The sequence below is a fragment of the Neolamprologus brichardi genome, chromosome 22 (assembly GCF_056152115.1).
Source record: "Neolamprologus brichardi isolate AB-2024 chromosome 22, ASM5615211v1, whole genome shotgun sequence".
Taxonomy (NCBI): Eukaryota; Metazoa; Chordata; class Actinopteri; order Cichliformes; family Cichlidae; genus Neolamprologus; species Neolamprologus brichardi.
This window is the reverse complement of record NC_142124.1, coordinates 6,628,654-6,653,484: the sequence shown is the minus strand read 5'-3', so window position 1 is coordinate 6,653,484 and position 24,831 is coordinate 6,628,654. Positions and strand designations below refer to the sequence as shown.

The 24,831-nt window shown below is 41.7% G+C and overlaps 1 protein-coding gene across 2 annotated transcripts in view; it reads right to left on the bottom strand.

The window, feature by feature from the left end:
* pvrl2l (PVR cell adhesion molecule related 2 like) overlaps positions 1-23,644 on the bottom strand; it is a 378,297-nt gene extending 354,653 nt beyond the window's left edge. For both annotated transcript variants that reach the window (XM_006794448.3, XM_006794447.3), the window contains exon 1: positions 23,085-23,644. In XM_006794448.3, coding sequence (XP_006794511.2) covers positions 23,085-23,172 — 88 coding nt within the window. In that variant the 5' untranslated portion in view covers positions 23,173-23,644. The remainder of the gene's footprint in view (positions 1-23,084) is intronic.
* Positions 23,645-24,831: the final 1,187 nt, after the last annotated feature.

Below are 24,831 nucleotides of genomic sequence, written 5' to 3'. Positions count from 1 at the left end.
CGTACTCCGTGACTCTGCAGTCTTTTAGTATCATTCAGATCTTGGTTTCATTTTAACTATCAGACGTCTTGTTAGCAAAGTTTCGGTATTCTTCTGGCAGAAGGAAAAAAAACAAAGAAGGATTGTGATACGCTTCATTAAACATTGAGCACTTAAAGGGGGACAAAGTAAATGGCTGGTTGTTGCATTTAGCGGCTGCAGAGCTTGACACGTTGTCTTTAATAGCTGATAAGTGCAAAAACAAAGCTAAAAGGAAAGCATCAGTAATTCTTAGCTGGCCAGAAACTTTGGTCAGTTGACGGACGCGGTTTGTCAACAAGACTCGGTTAAAGTTGACACAAATGGAGATCCTTGGAAGTCTCTGAACAAAAGAGTAAATGTTTGTTGATGCCAGCCTGGGATGAAGGGAAAGACAAAGTTTCTTTTGATATTTACTACAAAATTGACTTATTTGTTACGGACGATTTAGGCAAGTAACTGAAAACATTTAGAAGGAAAATGGAAGAGGAAAATAAGATGGGAAATTCAAGTGTGGGGGCAGTAAGGAAAGCTGGTATGATGAATTGATTAAATGGAAGATTGATGAAGTGGAGTCAGGAAAGGAAAGGAGATGAGAGGACATGGATGGCAGGATGTGAGGAGAAACGGAGTGACAGGAGGAGAACGGAGAATGATTGGCAAACCGAGGAAGAGAATACTGCTAAGAGGAGAGTAGGGGTGATGAATGGCAAATAAAAAGAGAGAAACGCAATGATGGGGAGGAAAGGTGAGAGGAAAGGAGGAGAATAACAAAGAGAAGGAGAGGAAAAGAAATGCATGCCAAGTAGGAGAGAAGAGAAGAGAAGAGAAGAGACAAACAGAAGGGAGAAGATTAAAGATGAGGAAATATCATGAGAAACAAGTGGGAGTGACATGACGCAGATGAAGGTGACGGATGGCATATAAACGGAGAAAAAGAGCAAAGATGACTCAACAGGAAAAAAGGAGGAAATGAAATGACAAAATGACAAGGGGAGGAGAAGGTGAGCTGCAGAGGAGAAGAGGGATAGCTTTATGAGGAGAGAAAAGGAGAAGGGAGTAATTACACTAAACTAGCCTGCAGCCTGACAGTAATTTGCGTTGTGCACTGTTGCCCATTTATGGAAATGGAATGTGTGAATGCAGCTACTGTGGTAAAAGGCATTGATCTAAGATCAGACCGCTGCCGTTGGCAGACAAAAACACCCGCACAAATACACACAAGCTTGGCCTGCAGTGTCTGAGGACGAACTCCGTGCACAAAGACACAGAGGCGAACCTGTGGTCAAATCAAGGACAGACAGGCTGACAAAAGCAAATGAGCTCACACGGTGAAATCAAGGGCAGAGACAAATGCGCTGAGGCATCGGATGAGTTACCTCCGAGGCAAAATGAAAAACTTCTCGTTCTGGTTTTTAAAATATTCATTAAACAGGTATAAAAGTGGGATCAGAAAGCCACATTAGCGTTATAGCACCATCCAACTGATCTAGATGTTATCATTAGAAGGTGGATTCAAGGTGCTGACTCTAAGCGGACATCCTCTTACCCTCCAATTTGCTGTGACTGCACGCACTTGTCCAAAAAAACCCACTACAAGAGCACAAAATGTGCGTGCTTCTGCAACTGTTACTGTGCACGGCCACACTGGAATAGCATCTAAAGATCTGGTTACCAGTGTAACGAGATGTGGTTGTAAAAAAGGGCTGATATACTTAGAGATTAAAGCATTATTTACTTAAAGCTATTCTATGAAAAGCTTGTATGTTCACAGGTAAGTTTACCGATCTAACTTATTCTGTGCCATCCTCGCTCTCCAAATACAATTTGTTATAGCTTTGTTTTTGTTTTAAATCAACTATCATCTGATTGGCTGCCCCTCATAATTAACCGGTTAACAGCCAGATCTGTGTGCCTAAGATGACCATATTAGGAAAAATCCTTGTCTGCGACATCATGAAGATCAAAGAGTAGAAAAAAGAAGCATTTACAGCAGGAGTCAGAAATAGGGATGGGTACCGGTATCGGTTCTGACATAAACGGTAGTAACCAGACTGAAAAGCAGCGCACATTTCGGTGCTTTATTTCGTTGCCTTTTTTTTCCTGAAATGTCACACACTTTGGATTCTAGCCAATCATTTTACCTTTCCGAGGATAGTAGGCGGGCCCATGTACGTACATTCTTTTAGATCAGAGCTACAGATTAAAAATGCCCAAGGCGAAGTCTGGCTATACTTCACAGCAAAAGATGCAAACTCAGCAGCTGCAACAAGTGCTTTAAGGTGATACTGTGCAAAGGAGGTAACACCTCGAATCTGATGAAACACCTGGCGATGCATAGCGTTTTTTTAAAAGCCGAGAAATGCGCCGTATTTGATAGCTTGCTGTAAGACCTCACACCGAGCACATCTACTGCGGGTGTGGTAAATCTCCATTAGCAAGTTAGCACGGATCGCCCCGTGCATGGGGCTGGACGGTACTTATCATTTTGCAGAAAAAAAGAGACTGCTAAAAATAAAAACATGAGAGGTTTTTGGACAAAGTTTGTGTTCTCCATTCTTTAAGCACCGGTTTGAGCACCGGCACTGTTTCAAAAGTACCAATTCGGCACCGGTATCGGATAAAACCTAAACGATACCCATCCCTAGTCAGCAACCGCACTCGTGCCACAGCTGGCACGCGAGGGGTTAACTGATAGCATGACACACAGTGAATTAATCTGAGAAGGTGCATTAAAAAATAAATGGCTGGGCCACCGGTGCACATCGCAAATTAGCTCGCATAGACACATAAGCTGTTTCACTTCTTAATGATCTTAGCTCTTAGCTAACAACCCCAACTACCAGATTCAACTTGTAATTGGCTAAAAATCACTTGGCCTACTGGTGAGAGGGACGTTGTTAGCTGACAGTTTTTTCAAGCGATGTTGAAATTGCCATATTACGACATTTTAAATGCTTCAGGAGCTTTCCGCTCAGCACAGCATCAGCACTGCGGAAATACACAAATACAACACTGCACTTTGCCAACACCTGGGAGCAAATATAGTTCTGTAAAGTTGTTCTATGTAGTGTGTAACTGTTGATATAGAGTGTTATTAAATTTATTCCTAATGCAATGGTTGATATGGCACTCATCATCAGAAAGGTTGCCGACCTCTCATTTACAGCAATCTGAAGGCTAAGCTTTTGAATCACAGGGAATATTGACTGATACTCAGCTACAGTTACAAAATATAAAAAGTACTGGCCTTCTCCATAAACCATTTCAAATCAAATATTTCCTCTATTTTTATTTTCCTACTCAGAGAAAACAAAAACAAAACCTTACAGTCTTTACCCACATCAACACCTGTACAACCACACCTGACCTGCAAAAGCAAAAGGACATAAACCCAAATATGAAACTGTGCTCCAAACAGGAAGTATTTCACATCTCAGGAGGTGAACAGATTACCTCCTGCTGGCAGAGCCACAGATGACCCACTTCCACATGCTACAGTAGTCAAGGATATCATCCAATGTCACGATCAAACTCAGTTATTGTACATAAATATGTGCGTGTGTGGATGCGGGTTTGTATACATGCCCGTATCCAAGTTCCCTCCATCTCCGTGTGCATTTTGGAGACAGACTTGATTAATCATCCTTCTTATTAATCAAAACTGACTCGAAGCTCAAGCTTTAATCTCACTGCTGGTGCGAGCTTTTTAATAACACACAATCATTCATTGGATTAGGTACCAGCTGCTGTCTGTGCCATTCTTGTTTAATTCTTCCTCTTTGTCCCGCCTCGTTCCAAATATGGCACCGGGCTAATTAACTCTGAATGCGAATGCCATTCTGAGCGTCACATCTTCTTGATATCCACGACCCGTTCGCTGTCGCTCGAAGGCGTATGTCGCAGCACCTTCGCATTTCTTGTGAAAATGATTAAGCTTTAAATTATCAAAATCTATTTAAATTTTGTGATGACAGCCGTGTTTGTCTTGCGATTGGCTGACAACTGACAGTCTTTAAATATTTCTAATGCTGGAAAGAAATTGAAACCATCTATGCACAGCCTTTTTTAAGATACAATCTGTGAAGACAAGTGTAATAATTTATGGTATCATTTAAGCAAGTGTTTATTAAGGTCTGCACAGTAGTGCGTCTACGCTTGCATGGCTTACACTGGTGATAAGGGGATGATTAAAGCTCGTAATTAATCCATCTGTGGTTGTATATCAGAAAATGGCACCCTTTCTTATTCTGTGTATGTGTTTGTTAGGCCGTGCAGATGATAGTAGGGGTGGGTGAGTCGACATCTGTGTGACAGTAATTCTTTCGCTGGCAGTAGTCGTGCCATTAAGCTAACAAGCCAGCACAACAGACGAAAAGGAATCCATGACATTCACTCTGACTTTTCCCCAAAACGAAAAGCTACGGCTGCGCAGCTCCAATAGTTGTTTTTAGAGATCATTTTCTTTCACTGGATATTATGGTATGGTCAGCATCCAACTGAGAAGTTCACAGTTGACTAGTAGTGATGTGCGATACCACTGATTTCCTTTCCGATCCGATACCAAGTAACATTCAGGGTGGTATCGACGATACTGATCCGATACAGATACTTTGTACAAAAACGTATTTTATTTATTGTATCTCAAATTATAGCATCATAATGATTACAGGACATCAGATTACTTGTTCTTATCACTTAATAATGCAGAGTTCATCATATATAAATAAAAAAAACCTGAAGTTGTGCTATTTGAACACCTTGCCTGCCTGCAGCACTAAAGGACTCCGTGAGAGACGTCTGTCTTGCCCTAGCAGCACCTGTCCTCCTCTTTAGTTCGCCTTAACATTATGCTCGTCATATTCTGCGATATGATTTACTCTGGGGTGTTTGACAAATTTGTGGTGTTGCCACAGCACCTCACTTTCTTGCCACATGTATCGCAAACCACGTCTCGGCTGTTTGTGGATGTAAAATACGTCCGCACGTGACTCCAATTACGCTCAGCCATTGTTGTGAGTGCGCACGCCAAGGGGCTGCCACATTTATACAGCTATATTTCACACATGACTATGAAAGGCAGAAGAGGAAGCAGTTCCTTCCAATTGTAGACAATCCGAATGAAATAGGCCCCACTGTGTTTCTGTTAATGATAAACTACAAATTTACCATAAATTACTAAAATATTGATATTTTAATGTGAGAATCGATTCTAGAACATAAATAACTGGTATCGGAGGAATCGATATTTCAGTATCGATCCGCACATCACTATTGACTAGTCCATACCATAGAAATCACAGAATGACTCAGATGAAACATTTTGAACTAGTCCATCTGGGTATGCAGTTGTTTCTTCAGGCACAGTACCAGTATTTGCAGTTTTTGCACTGTCACCTCTTATGTTCGAAACCACTGGCCAGCTGTTGCCCCCATGCCTGCATGGGTTTTCTCCTGGTACTTTAACAGTCTCCAAAGACGTGCATGTTGGGTTAATTGCTGATTCTAAAATTACTGTAATCTGTGATAGATCTGCAACCTATCCAGAGCATGCATCACCTCTCACCCTTTGAGAGCTGGAATAGGCTCCGGTTTTAATGCACATGTGTGTGTATCAGTGGACAAATGGTATTCAGCTGTCTTACTGCTTCTACTCGTGACTTACGCAAGTGCATGGGATGCTTTAGTCAGTACTTGGCGCTTTCTCTCTCAATCCATCATCCACACATCTGCACAGACATAAAACGATGATTCCCAGCATGCGTGCAAACACATAACAAAATACACAAATCCACGCAGACACCGAGGCACACACACACACACACACACGCACATCCTGCCAACGCCCACACCTCACTGCCAGCAGAGAGAAAAGAGACAGGAGTTGAGAGAGATGACATGGGAAAAGACTTTAAAAAACAGCTTTTATCTGTTTTTTGCGAGAAGAGACTGCGACTGGATAGCTGTCAGGGGGACGCCATTGAGTGGTTCCACCAGACTGAGAGCGAGTATGTGTGTATCTGTGCCTGTAATTACTTCATGTATGTGGCATTGAATCCGTGTGCTGAACGGGCAGCGCGGGGACCATTGTCGCGTCTTTGCACGAGCACTTGTGCGTGCAAGGCTGCACGTGAAAGAGTATTCACATGTATGACCGCCTTCTATCAGCCAGTCTAAACGCACCAGCAGCCACACTCTCAGAATAAAACATGAGAGCGACAGTGAAAGAGAGCAAGAATGAGGCGAGGATGAGAGGACAGTGTGGGGGAAGGTTAGGACCCTCGCTCTCCTCTTCGGCGTGTTGCAGTCCTCCCGTCCTCGCTCACTCCCTGTCATTTCAGAAAGAAAGGAGCCAGCAAACTGACACTCAACAGACAGTGTGAGAGTTGTCACAGTGTACTAACCTCAAGATCCCAGAAATTTATTATTTTTTTAAAAAAGGAACCAAGAATAGAATCAACAGGATGACGGGTCAGACAGACCTGTCAAGTCAAACACAGAGTGAACCCAGAGCCCTAAGTAATAGTGAGCAAATGGCTATCCCTCTGCGCAAACTGGCTGCATCCGGACTCCCGCTCATACTGTGCTAATTGGCATTTAACCCCTCGTGGCCGTTGCCTATTTGGTTCTAACAAGCAATTACATCTGATGTACTATCATCTGAAACCATATGAGATCTTATGGAGCAATTACAAGCTTGATGGCACCTTCTGTGCAACCACGGCAAAGAAAATCAGCTGGAAAGTTAACCGATGTTAAAATTTGATTTCATCACGACACCGTTTCATTGACGGACAACTCTAATGTTTAGTATGCGAAAGGTTTGCATGGCTGCCCATAAAAGTCTGTTTAGTTTTATAACACCAATCACTGTGTAAGAGAATTTCTCTCTTACACAGTGATTGTGATGAACACAACATATGCTATTCTGTGGTACTATGCATTTAAGTAAAACAGACACATAATGTTTATCATTATCTCCGATCCCACTGTGACAATTATGGAGTAGAATCTCATGCAGTCTCATGTACGCCAGGCCGCCCCATCGCCTGATGGGAACATGCCAGGACTGCCGACCAACTCTCAAATCTGCAAATGATACAACAGGAAAATTTAAAAGAACCAAACTTTTTATTAAGTCTGCTCCATGCCACAAGTTTGAAATTAGATTCAGGTAGAGATATTGGATGATATCACCCAATATCGGCATATCACAGAGGTAGTAGACGCTTAAAACTTATGAGAGATAATAAACATCCTTCATTTGCTGCAAAAAGCAGAGGATTCACAAAGCTAAGAAAAAAAGTGCTGTCTAGTAAAAAAAAAAAAAAAAAAAAAAAAAAAGAAGAAGAAGTCAAAGCCAACGAGTAAACACAGATGCTGTGAAATTTCATTTTGAACTTTTTGCCTCCTGCATTAAAAATGCAGAAGGCAGACATTAACTCAAATGCCAGAATTAGGTGCTTTAGGTACTCAGGAGAGTCTGGGGGAAAAAAACGGTATTAAAAAAAAACAAAAACAAAAAAACAATGATTCCTCTGATTCTGCAATCTTAAGCCTCTGCACAGTCTCTGACTGGATGTTGTGATAAAAAATTAATAGAAAATACTGCAGATACCAGCAACTTCTGGTTGAAATTCCATCTCATAGAGCTCAGAATAAATAACTTCCTCGCCATTATGTGCCGAGACATCCTCAGAGTTTGGGTCTTGGTCATCTTCTGCTCATTCTCTATTTGGAACCAGCGTCATCCATCAACATGGTCTTTTCCACCAGTGACACGTGGCTCTACATTACCACTAAATCCATCGTCCATGAAACTCAATCCACTCTCACCAACAGCCTCACCAAAATGAAATCATGGACTCAATTTGTGAAAGTGAACTAGGATAAAATCCTACGCATTACTTACTTTAAAACCCTTCAGTAAGCAGGCTCTCCGCTCTGTCTGCTGCTCCACAAAATCCCCAACCTGGAGTAAATCTTGACTTTTGGGGACGTTTTTAAGGATTTGCATCAACAGTCTTCTTATCTGTGAGGGATTTCTGTGCATCTTGAATATCATACTATATGGTGTGGAGATAAAGAGGTAGCCTGTATCAGTCACTTTTATATCAACAAAAATATAACTGAGCTTATTATGCAACTTCAATAAGGCGTTATCATGGGACATTTGAAAATGAGACATTATATAATCTATTTGTAAATAGATTATATAATGTATATATGTATATATATTATATATAATGTATGTACAAAGAAATCATCATTATCATTACTATTTTTTAAGACAGCCAGATCTTAAGAGGTCATATACAGTAGAGCTGTGATCCACCTAATTATCTGCCGGGGCTTCCTCTGTTTTCTATCTGTGGAAGCCTTGTGGGCAGCAAGCTTCATTTATCCAACTTAAGAGAAAGGAAAAGTGAATGTAGAAGGGGCTATAAAAAATAACTCAATGTAAGAGGGTAAACCTTTAGGCTGAGGGGCCAAAATAACTGTTTGGAAGGTTGCTTCTATGTAAATCTATATTTTCTGCTTAACATCCAATTATTATAATTGACTTCGATGCACCATCATGGCTTAAACCAAAGATTTAAACCACGCCGAGTAGAGGCTGATTAGCTTAAAAAAGGCGGGGGAGAAGATGATTGGTGGAGTGTAATGTTTGAGTTTGACAGCGTGGGAAAGCCAAAGATTCAAGGAAGCAGGCAAATGAGTCCTCACAGATCTCCCTGATTGAACACATAAACCTAATATACGAGTGACCTGCAATTTAGTAATTTGTTTTTAATGGTGTAATCCTCCAAAGAAGACTTATAGAGATGTGCCATGATTCGTTTTACTCATTAATAAATTACTTTGGCTGTCGACTGATTTTGTTTAAGCTTTCAGCGAGCGATGTCATCCCGGTCCTTGTTCTGTCCTCTGTTCCTGTTGGCCGGTTTTATGCCACTGATGACTGTAAGGAACGAATGACGATCCAAACCCTCTCATTAGCACGCGGCCCTTTACACTTCCTTTCATACTGAAAAACGCCTGATTCAATTCCAACTGTATTTAACTTTCAGTTCAGACACGGTCACTTTGTACATTAACAGTCAGAAACCTAGAAGCTTATAGCTTAGACACCCACAGAGAAATGGCATGCTGCGAGAAGGAGAGGACACACATGAAAGAGCAGCACACATCTCATTAGCACACTTTTCTCTCCGTCCAGCTAACTGGGCAGTCGGCAGTCTACCACCCATCAGGCCGCTTGCATGGTGGGAAACGAGAACAGCTGAAGCATTTCGCTTCCATCCTCAGATGCACCCCTGGGGATTAAGAAATCATCCTCACATTTCGAAAAGCCCACTACCTGGAAATAGACTCTGGGATGAGGGGGTGGAGAGGTCAGAAACCCAGGCGCACAAGTCATTTCTATTTTCCAATCCTAGCTCCTTAGTTAATGGAGTTTTTTGAGGTAAGCACAAACACCATGGCAGGGAGGAGGAGAGTCGCTGGCTCAGTGAAATTCACTTTCTCGGCTATGAAAGGAGAGACCATCTCAAAAAATTGCATGCTGTGGCGATGGCTAAAACTGTACTTATAAAACAGCAATACAACTTTCCAAACTGTTCTTACAGCTTTAAGCAGTAACAGTATAAATGCTGAAGTCGCTCCTTTGTCACCTTGACACCTATTGTTGGCTTTAGTTGACAGTGATTAGAAATTTAAGTTACAGTTTTACAAAACCTCGTCAAATTCATGTACAGCTCCTGTCAGCAAGCTCACAACAAAAAGTCAATTTCTGATTCTGATTTTTTCAAAGGTTACACTTTGTTTATTCCTACATTGGTAAAGTATTTAGCCACAGGCTTTCACACAATGCTGAGCCACACTTAATTTTACTTCTTGTTTCTTTCAGATTCTCTTTTTATACCGAACATTTTACTAATAAAGCTAAAAAAAAATTAGCGCTAACTACCTTTTCTCAAATATATTGCTAACCTGTAGTAGTATTTAGGGTTTTAAATTGTTTGAAAATGTCATATTTTTGGGAAACAACATGGTTCATATCTCAACTTAACTTTATACAAAAAATACAAACTCAGAATTTAGATTCAAAGAGTTATCCCCCCCAGAATAACACTAAGATCTTCATTTGTGACAGCTGGCTAATCCACTCTGATGTGCGGTTACTAAATAAAATAAGGTGCAGAGGTTAAGAACTGCCCGCCATGGACTGCAGGGCCTATTGTGGTTGCAATTATTTCTTATTTAAAATGACCCTATGCAGGTTTTGACCATCTATTAGTGTTGCTAAGACTGCTAGCTAGCAGTGTTGGGAAGGTTACTTTTAAAATGTATTCCATTACAGAATACATGCCGCAAAATGTATTCTGTAACGTATTCCGTTACGTTACTCAATGAGAGTAACGTATTCTGAATACTTTGGATTACTTAATATATTATCATGCTGTTTACAACTACATGAATGTACTATTGCTGTGATTTATTACTGTTACTGAAGGTCCGCGGCTCATAATACGGTGGGTTCGTGTCGGGCTCGTAGCCGAAAACTAGCTTTACTTTGTTGTCTGGGTCAACTTTGCTAGCGAGAGACAGAGAGAGGCGTTGAAAGGCTGCTCCAACGGAACTTATTGTTTTTGGAGGAAAACACGAACACGGTGTACAGTCGAGTCTTAATAGCTTACTTACAACTGGGCTCGTCAGGCTCTCTTCTTGGCTGCAGTGGTTATTATTATATTTACATGCTTCCAGCTCCCGTTTTTGCTGGATGACAGCTCCTACTTTTTCTTTTTCTCCCTCCTCGCTCACAGACACATGACGTGTATGGCAGTCCATTCTCCCTGCTGCACGGACTACACTGCCTATGATGCTACATTCTTTAGAGCTATACCTGTAGCATTCTGCTTATTAGCTTAGCACAACAACAACAAAAGGCGCTCTCTCACCCAGGAAACACGCAGAGAGAGAGCGTCACCCTGTAACCATGGCAACCGTAACGCTGCCACCCGGAACAACAGAGCGTAGCTGTCAAACAAAACCCAAACAGTCCTGACCCGCCACAATATAAAACAGGGAAGTACCGCCGTGTAATCCATTTATTTCAACAAAGTAACTGTATTCTGAATACCACCTTTTTAAACGGTAACTGTAACAGAATACAGTTACTCATATTTTGTATTTTAAATACGTAACGGCGGTACATGTATTCCGTTACTCCCCAACACTGCTAGCTAGCAACAATGCATACAAATACAGAAGAACATAAAATGTTTTAATAAACATGGCACTGTATTTTTTTTAAGTACAGCAGGTAAATATGTGTATGCCAGCATTTTTAAATAAAGGTGTTGTTTTTATTCAATTTTTCAATTGTAAGACTTTTGGCAGACTCGAGGTAAAATATCACAACCTGGTTTAAGTGCGCGCACCGCTTCTCAGTCGGTGCATTACTTTAAATGTGCTGCATTCCCCACAGCATCAAACAGCATAAGCGTATTAGAAAATGGATGGTAGGATATTCAAATTTCAATGTGGCAGGCAGATTAGCAGATTATTGCCATAATTGCCTGGCTCACAATAGCACATTATTCATTTTTGCTAGTCAGCTATACTATCCTTCATTGTCCCCAACCTTATTTAAAACCATTTGTCAACCATAGCTTCAGATTTACAGTTTAAGCTCTTTAGTTATTGTTCTTTTTCTATAATGAGCATGCATCTGCACTAATAAATGCATTGAAAATGAACCAGGCTTCTTAAAATAGGAGAAAACATTGAGGGAATGAGAGTCTCCTAATTTAAAATCAGGCCCTTCTGTGCTATTAAAAAATGTGAAAACCTGTGAAATATAAATGTTTTGTCCCATGGGAGCAGTTCATGTGTGACTAGAGTGTACACGTCTTTTGAGCCACAGTGAAGCACTTTATGTCATTAATGAGTTTTGGGTTTTGACAATTGCAGTATTATTTAAGTCCATGTGCTATGATCCATTTCCAATATGTATTAGGAGATGAGAAAAGAACGATCTCAGGGGTAGAGGAAGAAAAGATGGTTAAAGATGTGTGTGCATGCCTCTGTGTGTCACATTGACTCACATCCTCACCCATCACATAGTCCACAGTGGCTGTATCAGTGCAGCTAACAGAGGGCCTTTGTCACAAGCGCACGCACACACACAGAGAAATAGCAGACATGCACTTGCACGCTATCATAGCAATGTTCTCTTTGTTACCACTTTATCCAAAGAATTGCAACTAAATGCTTGGCCAAAAATCTGCAAACGTAAAACTTCAGTAAATCTAACCTGAACCCTCGAACGGAATCTTAACCTTCTAAATTTCAAGTAGGCAAAAATAGCCCAAATTTTCAAAAACAGGCTTCACTGTCAGGTTACAAAAGTTATACAGATCATAAGAGAAAATCCTACAAGTACACTCACACTCTCTCTCACACACACACACATTTGTGCAGAGCCATCTGACCACCACGTATATCCTGAGCCCCATGATGCCGACAAGGACACAGTGGTTACAAGGGTGACAGATGTTCAGCAGAAGCTATTTACAAGCACTAGCCTCACTAATCTGTTTTGCACTTTCATTTGGTCTAATTAAGCAGGACTTGGACAGAATCCTCTCTTAGATAAAAGATAGAAAGAAAGACAGAAAGAAAGAAATAACCAAACATACTTTAAACTAGCTAACTGACAGGTAAGCGTAAGCATCAAAAGCAGCAGGGAGGAAAAATAATGAAATGACCTATGAGAAGAAAGCCCACAGGGCCTGTAGAAAAGCACCAGGCAACATCGAGTCATTTGACAATGATATATCATTAAAGAAGAAAAACCCTCCTTTTGAATAAACCCGGTAATTCTATCATGCAAAAGAAAACCTTTATTGGCGGCCACCAAAAGACCGGATGTCTGCTTCCGTCTGGAATACTGATTAGTTTAATGTCAAAAGAACATCAACCTTTTTCTGTGCAAAAAGAGGAAAAACTCAGTTTTGGATTCACGGGAGAAATTCAGCTCAGTGAATTGTGTATTTCAAGAGTTGACCCTCAGATTTAGATCTGAGAAAGGAAAGTCAAGAATTAGTTTGCTCTAGGCGGGGAGTGGGATGGAGAAGAAACTGAGAAACTAAGAAAGGCAAAACATTGTTCTGCAGCTGTCAAACGAAAACTTTCCACCAACATCTGACTCGGGGAGGTGCAGGAGCATAGATGCAGGAGCACGTAATGAGACTGGGAAGCAACCCCAAGGAAAAGACAAGGAATGAGGAAGCCTGGCTCCACATCGGGATATACTGTTTGGATGTGAGATGAAGCAGTTATTTTGGGGTCACGTGGACAGAATTCAGTATACATATAGAAATATCATATTGTGGCTTCATACAGTCCTCAGATTACAACATTTTTATCATATACATAACATTTAGAGTTGTGTCTACATTCCTACAGCACTCCTATAATCACACCGTTTTTTAGATTAAAATCAACACAACACATCTTATTACATGCACAACAACACAGAGCCAAATTTACCCAAACGTAATTTCCAACAGCTCGGTCAAACACTCAGCTTAGTCTTAGCAGTAGCTAATGTAGCCTTGAGCCCCTCGCCACAGCAGATGAGGCGAGAGTTACAGAGCTTTAGCGGGCTCCCTTAATTCCATCCATGCAGATTTTAAACTTCAGACACCAAACTCTGAGACAACCAAGGCTCTATTGAACCCTTTCTACATTCTGTAACTCTTGCTATAAAAAGACTATATATAGAAATGCACTTAGAGGCATCAAGCTATGCAGATATTTCAATCTCTGCATGACATCTTAACATTAAAGAAAAGCCTTAAAATGTTTTAAAGTGTGCTGTGAGGATAAAGGCATGCACGGTAACAGAAGTAATGTAGAAATGCACTATAGGAAGTCAACTATTTAACTTTCTTAAAGGGTACACTTATCTGCAGGCGGATGTTTCTATTGTTTTTCTAGGTTACTGTTTGCACATTCAAGCATCCGTTTGCTTTGTTTGCTTATCGTTCTGCACATTCAGTGACCTCTCCTAGCAAAGAGAATATTTCAATGTGTCTCACTGAAGCCTGACAGGAAACCAAGTCCTGTTGTTAATATAAATGTAGACTGTTTCCTGTCAGGTGACTGACAGCCACATAAGGCATGACAGTCTCTGCCAGGAAATAATCCCTGAAATGTATGCAGCCTGACAAACTTAATTGTCATATCCATGGCTTCTTTTGCATGCAACTGCTTTGTCTGCCAGGACAGCCAATTCATTTGCAGCCAGGTTTGAAATAACCACAGGCTATATATTGAAAAATGACCTAAAAATGATCTAATTACATATGGCATGCATTGCAAAAATGATCGGGGGAAAACATACACTAGAAAGAGAAGGTAGTAAATGGGCTGTAACTCTAAATGACACTGGTATTCTCTTTTAATGTGCATGTGACTTGAATACAAATGGGCTGTTTAAACAGTAGTCACTTGTGAACATGGAAAAGGGGAAGAGATGTTAGCTTGTATTATGCAAATAAGAAACAACACTGTCAGAGCAGATGCAGCTGATCAGGATGGCTCCCATCGACAGACGTGCACATGCATGTGCGTGCATCGGGGATGCATTCGGTGGAGGCAGTGATATTGAAGATGTTAACAGAGGTGAGAGACGAGCCGGAGTGTTAGAGGTGCACAAATCCTTGTCTTCAGGCCACTTTCATTTTAACATTTCATCAGTACAAACAGATCTCCCACCACCATCACTGACCCACCCTTTCTATCTCTTTAGCTCTCTCTCGTTTGCTCATTTGCTCACTCTCTACTGGCTGGTTAGCCACTGACCTCTGGAACTTGTTGCTAGAACAGTCTCCAGGCTGAAAAGCCAAGATAAAAACGCTTTTTATAATCTTCCAAATCAAACCGATTACTTCAGTGAGATGTTAGCGTTCCTCATTCCCCTAAGACACAGATTTTTCTTTCCATGCTTTTTTTTCACCAAATGTCAGGAAATTCCATGAGTTGTAAAACTCTTGAAGTTCAACAGTGAGTTCAACAGTTTTAGGAGGTCAAGCAGAAGGCCAACATTATGAGAAAAAAAAGAGGATCCAGGAATAACACCGAAATGCCCTGCCCTTTCTAGAGCTTGCACTTGAACTATAACAGGAAATGACTTCTTTTTTTATATCATACTGGTTTGCAGGAAAAAAAATCCACAACAGTGAAGTAGGTTTCAATTTCGATTCAATCAACTAGAAGAATGGACATGACCAATTCTGAAACTGGCAGACACGAAAAGATTGATAGTAGGTGATGTTAGGTTCAATGTCTTTTTTTAGCAAATAAATTCCACTCTGTTATTTGAGATAAAAAGCAATCTGTGATCAAGGCCAAAGACTGCATTAAGGCTGAAGCCATTTAATTTTCTCACTTGCGCTGAGAAAGAAGTCTTTCTGCTATGATATAAGATTCCTCTCTTTCACTTAATAAGAAAATATACTGTATTTTTACACCAATATACCACAGTATTAGAACCATGGAGAGGTGATGGGGATAACATTGATCGTCTTATTATAATCCAGTGTTCAGCAGGGAAACAAATGGTCCTGGCATTGATGTGGATGCTACTTGGATGCAGGCAAATGAAACTATAGCAAAAGCACTCCAATAGCAGTCCACGTCACTATATAACTATGTATCCCACCAAACCACAAAAACTGTGTAGGAAGCACCACCAAGAGCCCAAAGCACTGAGACAGTCTCCAGCCTCCCCAGATCCCATTTCAGTCCAGTACTCCCAGAATCCTTGGAGGCTACAGCGTGTCCTTGACCATGTGTCATAAAACCTTATGGATCTCTAATAATATGGTAAAAAGGATTTATTTAGTGGTCAAATAAAAAGAAGTATATCTAAAACCATGCATTTCATTGCTTAAATAAACGGTATCATGTGACCTGTTGACAGAGCGGTAAAAGGTAATGGAAGAGAAATAGACCCTTTTTCCAGTTACTGCAATCTGGTTTAAGAAGGTAATTTTTTATTTTATGAGGATCGTAAATGTCAGATGATTCAGTCATTCCTGTTTTAAAATGTATTCTGATGTTTTGCTCATTAAAGACATGGACGCGTTAATTATCTCGCACGTTGTCCAGAATGGCTCTTTTCACCAACGATTAGCAATGCGCCAATAGTGATTTAGTGACGGCCAACATGGTCCAATTTTGGAAAGCAAGACCGCTGCCTTATATGTTCTCAGTTGGTCATTGCAGGAGCTCCATAATGATGTAAGTGAAGCAAACAATGTTACTGTAATTATTAATCGCCCACATGGGTACAACTGCAAATGTCACAAAGTCACGTCGCAGCCTGACCCGCCGCTGCACTCGCACACAAATGGTAAAAAGCAATTTCCATTTTGTCACCAGCAGGCTATATCTGGAGAGGTGACTAAACGGGAGGAGAGGAAGGACGCAGGTCGGTGTGGTCTGTGTAACAGGAATGCTGAGGACAGACTAGGACACAGAACAGGGACGCTTGTCTAAACACTTTCACACTTTTGAATTTCCCCTCTAGCTCCCTCCCTCCCTTTCTAAACAATGAGGCCTAGAAGAACTGAAAGCAGAAGAGTGGATTGAGAGAGGAAGAGTAGAGTTGGGGTGGGGGGGTTGTCCTGGCACCCTTTTTAATTCCACCAAAGCTGTTCCAACAAAAGGGCCCCCGCTCGGGAGCCGCCACGGAGCAGCAGCCAGCCGGGCTGACTGAAAATAGGGTCGTGAGCAAAAGAATGAGTGTGAAAGAGAGGGAGCGAGAATAAGACAGGGAGGAAGAATGCCTGAATAAAAGAATGGGAAAATGAAAACTGAGCAGGGTATGAAAGGCCATTTCTTTACTCTGCATGCGGGTAAAAGTCAAACTAGCAAAGGAGGCCACACCGATCGTGTGCGTATGTATGCAAGAGACTTTGTGTGTGCATTTTTTAAGTCATCTGCAAAGGCATTCGTGATGCTGTGAAACCTGACTGGACCCTGTAAGAATAAACCGTGCTCCGACCATCCTTGGATCAGCTCCATTGTGATTCATGGCCCCCTTCCTGTTGCTACGCTCTGTAATCCCTCTTCCCACTGACACCTGTTTGCTGTAGAATCACAAAGGAATGCCAAGGTGTTAGCCATGATACGCTTTATGTCTAGAAATGTGATCTGCAATTTGCTTAGTAACCCGTTTCCTCAGAGGTGGAGAAAAAAAAGAAGAAGAAAAAAGAAAAAAGGAAAATCGCTGACCAAGTGCAGACACGTGCTTGCTGGCTCTTTGGCGCCCACGGTGATGAAGTAAAACCTGCTTCCTGTAGTAAGTTGGGCAGATTGAGCTACATCAACCCAAACTCCGAACTATTCCCACTAATTATAACTGCACACCTTCTTTTTTAGGACATGCAAAGACACACACACACACAACACAGGCTTGTGATATTGTCTCGGACACAAAAGCTGTATCCATGGCAACAAGTTTAAAATTTCTGAGAGTGACCTACCAAGCCAAAGTCTACCTCTGGCCATAAGAGCTGCACTCAAGATTTTTGAAAATACTTCTTTGAAGACACAAACACAAGCCACACGTATTATGCAAGATCCTGCAATACAAACTCAATAGTTCATCATTCACTGGCCCACAAAGAGTCGTGGGAAGTCATTAAGATTTTAATCTTTGATCAATAACAAAACCTAGAGCCAAAAATTAAGAGTCCAACGTTACCAGAAATGCAAACAAACAAATCACAGTGTGACGCAACTCGAACCAATTAAGAAGTGAAAAGCTGCAATTAAAAGGAAGTTTTTTATAAGCAATAAGACTTCCTTCTATGCTGGGTGATAATCATCGCCGCATGTGTCGATTCTGACACAGACAAAAACAAACTCGTGCAAACACAAACAGCAGTCCATATTACTAAACAGCGTGCGCAGTATGCGAATCTTTCACAAGCTCTCAACGGGCATCAGCGATCTGCTCCTGATGATTTTCACCCTCAGCAGGAAGAGCCTTTGGCATTTGAGTCTTGAGCCTTTTAACTGCAGGTCCCAACGTGAGAGCAGCCTGTATTGTGGCGGGTGTCAGATTAAACTTGACTTAAGCTGTTTTCGCACACAAACTCAGGACAGCGTTTCCCTTTCTCACATTTAGCAGACAACAGGACACACTCTCAACAGCTGTAAATAGTCTAGTCCTGACAAGAGTGCTGGCTAGGTAAAACGTGCAAGAGGCAGGATGCAAAGTCCACCAGCTTTCTGTTAAATCTCCAGGAAAATACCGACTCAGTTCTCAATCAAATATCGCACAGGCTTAGTAAAAAGAAGCTGACAGGCTAAAGATGTCAGATGGTTAAATAACGTTTGAAATGTTTTGGACCCCAACGCACGTGTGAAAATAAGTTTACTGTATGACTTTGCAACTGATTTCTCTTACGTTTCAGGAGTTTTGATTACCGAGTCCGTAGCCATGCCCTGGATAATAATGACTTCGTTAGCAGCCACTGGCTCTTCAGCAAATAAGACATTTAAATATGGCAGCGGCTGATGCTAAACCATTGTGTCACATCAATCACTCAATGCGTGATTGTGTGACGAAGAGTCGGAAGACTGAAAACAGTGCAGTTGCTTTCTGATTTCTCTTTTTCCCGTGACAAATGGGGAAATAAATAACAACGACATTTAAAAACCATTCGCATTGCACATCTGCTAAATTGTCATTTTTAAACATCGGTATCACCCTAGACTTTCCCGACTGGTGCGTCCTTAAGTATTCTGTTCAGCAAGGTCATTAGTGTTATGAATATAAAGGTTTTTAACAGTTAGGGGGGGAAATATCACGTGCTAAAAACACATCGTTAAGCCCTTCCGAGTAGGAACTTGCAGAGCATCCAGCTGCTTTGCACGGTCGTTGACATTTTAACCCAGCAATGATACCTATGATCAACTCTCACGGCAACAATGACAACCGCTGCCTCGAACCTCTCCACAAACACACAGAACATCAGTTCTCCCCAGATACACTTCTTGACATTTTGTCTGTCTGACATCATCGACCGCAGTGGGCCTGGGACCTTTGCGCTACGGACCACTTTTTAAAGCGAACAGAGGCTCCAGGGTCAGGTTGCTACATAGTATTCAACCAGGATTTATGCAAAGAAGCAAAATATGTTTTTTAAACTGAGAAAATTGCTGGAATATTTTATTCAAACTGCCCTTTGCTTTTGAAAAAAAAAAAATAGGTTTTTTAAAGCTTCTAGGGTTATTCCAGTTATTAATAAATGAAAATATCCTGCATGGAGAAAAATTAAAATAACTGTGCACCTATCCCGAAGGCCAAGAGCGCAAAATTGGCTGTAACGTGCAGCTCACAGATGAAGGTCTTGAACTCTTGCTTCTTTAAATTTTATGTTGTTTCTGAATTTTAATTACAGCACTAAAACGGGCTGCGCGTCCCTCTACCTTTTGCTGTTTATCCAGAGTCGGCCTGCAGCGGTCGCATGCAAAGCGAGGTTGTCCAGATGTCGCTGTCTAAAGCTTCAATTTTTAGCTCCTCCTGGGGGATCCGGAGCCATTCCCAGGCCAGATGAGATGCTCTATATAGTGTCTCTAGTGCATATCTGGATGTTCATTTTAACATTTACAGAGCTACATCCAAAATATGTTGTTTTTTTTGTTTGTTTTTAATTGAAGGCGTGACGAGGTAAAAAGAAAGGCAGATGTATGTTTTGGGTTTTGCCCTTTAAGGCAAGAAGGTAGATCAACGTCATTTAAGACTTTTTCATCCCTGAGATCCTCTGCAGCGATTCCCACGTGGAGTAAAACCATCACAGATGGATACTGGAGCTTGTGTAGCACTGGCTACACAAATATGCAAACAACAACATAGCGCAATGCAAAGCTAAAGATGAGTCATTAATAAGAGCTCTCGATAATCAGGCTGTGCTGCTCTGAGGGCGATAATCATCGGCCGCCTGCTCTCCAAGTGATAAGCTAATCAGCCCTCCGTCTCTGCAGAGCCGTCGAGGGGACTCATCATCATTGACATTTCAGCACAGGATCGGGCCTATTGAGACACGAAGGGGAGGGGGTGGTTACCTGAAGAGACTTAATTATCATTGCTGCACAATGATATCCTCTTAACTCTATTTTGCCTTTTTTTATGAAGGTTAACATTCCTCTTTCAATATTACAGTCAAGGTTTCACGGCTGCCGTTGACCCCTTTTGCAAAGTGCCTGTTAATTTTCCACATAATTACATTTGCCACGTAAACATACAACGATCATCTATGCACACAACTCGCTTTTGAATCGTTTCCTCATATGCCAGGGCAATCTTGGAAAAAATCAAGCCTCTGTCAGCAGCTCGCTTTCCAAGCAGCTGCAGTGTGAGTGTAGATGTTCTTCCTCAGACGAGACAGTTGTGTTGTTGCATGTTAAAATGAATTCATAACCTGTGGGGATACTGTCATGACAATCTGACAGCTTTTTAACAATACAGACCCAATGTAGCAGAGTCTCAGCTGAATATCTGTCATCCTCTCTCCAACCTGTGTTCGGGAGCTTACAGCATGGGGTCTAAAGCAGAACGCTCTCCTTCACTGGGGGTTTTCTCGTTCTTACATTGCTCCAAAAAACGCAGGAAGAGAAAGGATGTCATTACACAGCTAGTTCTAATCGAGATTAAATCTTCCTCCTGCCTTGTAAACTCGGCGCCAATAACAGTTCACGCCATCACCGGTTACGCAACAGATGCTACAGCGAAATGCAAAGAAGGATTCGCTCCCCGGCTCGAAATAACTTGCCCTCCCGTTTGCTTTGATCTCACAGGCATGTCTCCAAGGTGTGTCAAGGCACAAGATGACATATCTTCCAGCTCCATAATGACCCATCTTCTTTTTCCTCAGTGAAGATTTTGGAGAGCTCTGACAGATGATATTAGTTATACCCAGGTGCAAACAACAGGCTGACAGATTCATGCTGACAGAGCAGGCTAACGCCGATCACTATACCCCGACTCCCTGCTGTTATAAATATTGGAGCTGGTTCCAGTGGGGGGGGGAGAAAAAACAAGTAGTTTCTGTTGGGGATTACAGCATATTTGTAAATTCTTGTGGTTCTTCTTGTCTGAATAATCTGAAAAACTGGTTTGCAACTGTGAAAACTCCCATAAACAGCCGCTGAAGTCGGTAAAGACTTTGGAAAGTCCCAAGAAAGTACACGAGTCGCTGAGTGTGCACATTAAAGTAAATATTTAGTCGAATGTAAGGTACTTTTGAGAAGCCGTGCATATTCATGTGACACATAGCATTGTTTGTTTTACTAATGTTTAATCTGTAACATGGTAAAAGGACATAACTGAGAGCTCCAGTGTGCAGACTGACTTTGACTAGTTAGAAAAGCCATTCAAGGGCGATAGTGCTGATAGCAAGTCAGATATGTCAATATGCCATCTAAACAGCAATAAACTACAACAAATAATCTCTGTTGTTTTAACATCTCAAATCAGAGTAAAGACTTTCCAGCACAGGGAACCAGAATCATGAAAAAACCTCATAAATGCAGCGATAACCTTGTCTTTTAGTGACCTTTCCCGTACGCGATTACTGTTATTTCTATCCAACAAAGGTGCGTTTTATAGTGACAGCAAAGTGTTTCTGTTATTCATGAGCGGGTTTATTTATACCTGCTTTTATTTTATGGAAAACGTTGTTACCGTTTCCTTAATAATCCCATTATGTCTCTGCGCCACTCAGCAACTTCACAGTGTTGTTATTTTTGGCACATGTTTATTGGCTGAGTGTCAAAGGTGCTGATCAGGAAGCTTTTTAGTTTAAAGATGAAGTCCATCAATCAAGCTGCTCTTTGTGGCTCACTGTGCTGCATCCGGGACTTCACGTATGATCATTGTAAATCCTTATTTCTTATAGGTTTTATAAAACACTCGCACAGTGTCTTGCATTGTGCTTACGTCACTTAACAGTAAGTTCACAGCACCATTCGGCTGATACTTGCTGATACCATCAGTCAATATTGGCCACAGTTACATGTATCACTGCACAGAGGTAGATATATAGAAAGTGGAGTTAAAGTTTTTATGACCCCTATCTCACTTTACTCAACTCTGAGTGTTTTACATGTGTTTTATTTGGGTTTAAGCTGTCTAGTTTAAGAAAAGAAAAGCACTGAATTAATGTTTTCAGATATTTTACTCTAAATGTGCTGGTATTGATCTCTTAATTGATTACAGGGTGCCTTATATCATAATATTAACATTTACGTCATTTTATCTTCTTAAATTTGTATGCACTGCATGTTCGCTGCTTCTTCTGCCATGATTCTGGAGTTCGTGTATTTTTCATACAGTTCGTGTAGTCAATATTCATGCAGCCCTCTTGACAAGGTATTTATTCCTGAAGGGCCACCTCAAGAGCAGGGGCCGAGCCATTCTCATCCCCCGCAGAGAACGCGTTTCCCCATCAACACCCTGTTGCTCCACACGACGAGGACTAATTTTGCCATTACTCTAATGGTTAGTAAACGGACCGGCAGTTGTGATTGCGCCCCATTTCACGGCCACGCTTCCCGACAGGTAAACACAGATTTCAGGTCAGCCGTGCTGTAAGGGTTTGTAGCGGCTCAGGGAGGATTAGGTTTCCTGAACAGTCACCTGCCGACGAAAGCGGTGAGGAATTAGGACAAACACCGCAAACCAGGAGAGCCACACCTCGCGTTTCGTGGCTTACCGAAACTCAACAAACACACATATGCACACACAGATCTGATGTAGAGCTCGGACAATAAACTTTTACAATAGGTCTCGGCGCTCTGAGCAGCAGCCAGAGAGGACGCGGAGACGTGACACCGTCAAACATCCAGCACTCCGGGAACGCGGGCTGCCCTCCTGGAAAAGTGCCGGGGGTTGCTACATTCAGAGAACACGAGGCTACAGGAGGCGAAGAACTGACGGGACTTCCATTGTAAGAAACACAGCTGGGCTCGTTCACACTTACCTTGAGCTGCAAGCAGGACCGCTACTGCCACCAGCCAAGCGTTTCTCATCGGATACACCGGGCAGCGCGCTGCGTAATCTCTCGCCATTCTTATACACAGGAGATAAGGTGGACGTAATATCCACAACAGCGCCGTGCGTTTCAGCCGGGCTCCAAATTATTCCTTCTCCGATCAGCCAAGAAACTTCGAGCTCAGTTCAGACCGCCTGCGCTGAAAGCAGCCAAGTTACAGCTTCTCTGTGCTCCTGCCGCTCCGAGCGTGCCTCTCCTCAGTCTGGACCGTGATTAGTTTCTCTGTCCTTTGCTTTAATTCTGTTAATGACAGGAAGAGTCAGAGCCCTCCCCACGTGGACCGGCCGCAGTGCGCAGGCAGCCGGCGGCTGTGTTTTTGTGCCGGCGCGTCTTGTGCAAGGCGAGCGGAGCGAAATGGAAACAAAGTGTGGACGGAGTGTGTGTGAGAGTGCTGGAGCTCCGTGTGTCTGATGCGGAGAGCTGAGTGGGGGAATATCAAAGTGATGTCAGCAGAGCGTCACCAAGAGGACTTCAGCCGCAATACTGAACCCTCACATCCACAGACGCACAATCCGAGCGCGGTGCAGTTTAAAAGGTTAGAAATACAGAAGGGACGCGTCTGCATACCTGTGCTGTGAGCTCCGGGTGTGTTCTGCTGACACCTGCCGCTTGTTTGTGTATACGTGCGCGCGCGCGCGCGCGTGTGTTGGAGCACATTTTCACAGTTGGAGATGGAGCATTGTCGTGATACTAACATAGAATCTTTTAAGCAGTTAAGTATTTTAATTTCATGCTTATAATATTTTTTTATTTGTTTCTGTTTCACTTTTCAGCGAAGATCCCGTGCTTTCCCCGGAGCTGCCGCTTATTCACACGGTTACTGGTTATTTCCGGATTTCCCACATATGACTATATCAACTAGTGTTGGGGAACTACTTAAAATCCAATCGCACCTTTTTATTTAGGGCAAAAACAAGTAGCCTTTCATACTCTACAAGCAGGGTCCTTAAATTGAAGTCCAAAGGCTTCTGGGTAATATTTTCTGCAACCCTTAATCGTGTGGAGGTTACATTACTGTACATTTATTTCATCCACAGTTCTTGTTATTTTCTGAACAAATGTCCTACAAACTCTGAGTGTTTTAGGTCTGCGTTTTCCCCCAACTCTCTGTAACATACTTCATGTGTAACCAGTGTGATTCTGCGTTGTGTCTGATAAAAAAAAAAGTAAAAGAAAGAAAGGCCTCCAAGTAAATAATTTGCCCACTCCAGCTCCTCTCCCACAGGGGAATTGTAGAAAAGGGCTGGCATTTATTTTTACATTAAACATAAAGTATGGATTTACACAAAACATATTTGACATAAGATAAAACAAAAACAACAACACAAAATCCGACATACCTGATAATGAACACAACTACAGGCTTGGAGGTCCTAAAAGTCAGGTATAAAAGGAACGGTTTGGGGGTTTAGGACACATTTTGTGTCATTATAACAATGTGATTTATGACCCTGTTACACATGCACTCAACCATCAGAAGTTCGAGCTCTCATGCACTCAAGGTAAATCTTTGATAGCAAATTTCCCTTTATGGAAGAGACCATCTATAACGTTTAATTGTTGCTTTTTGGATTGTATTAATAATTACATGATCTATGATAATAGCTTTTGTTATACTCATTTTAACAGACCACCTGTATTCCCACATTTTCTACTACAGATTAATCAGTTTGTT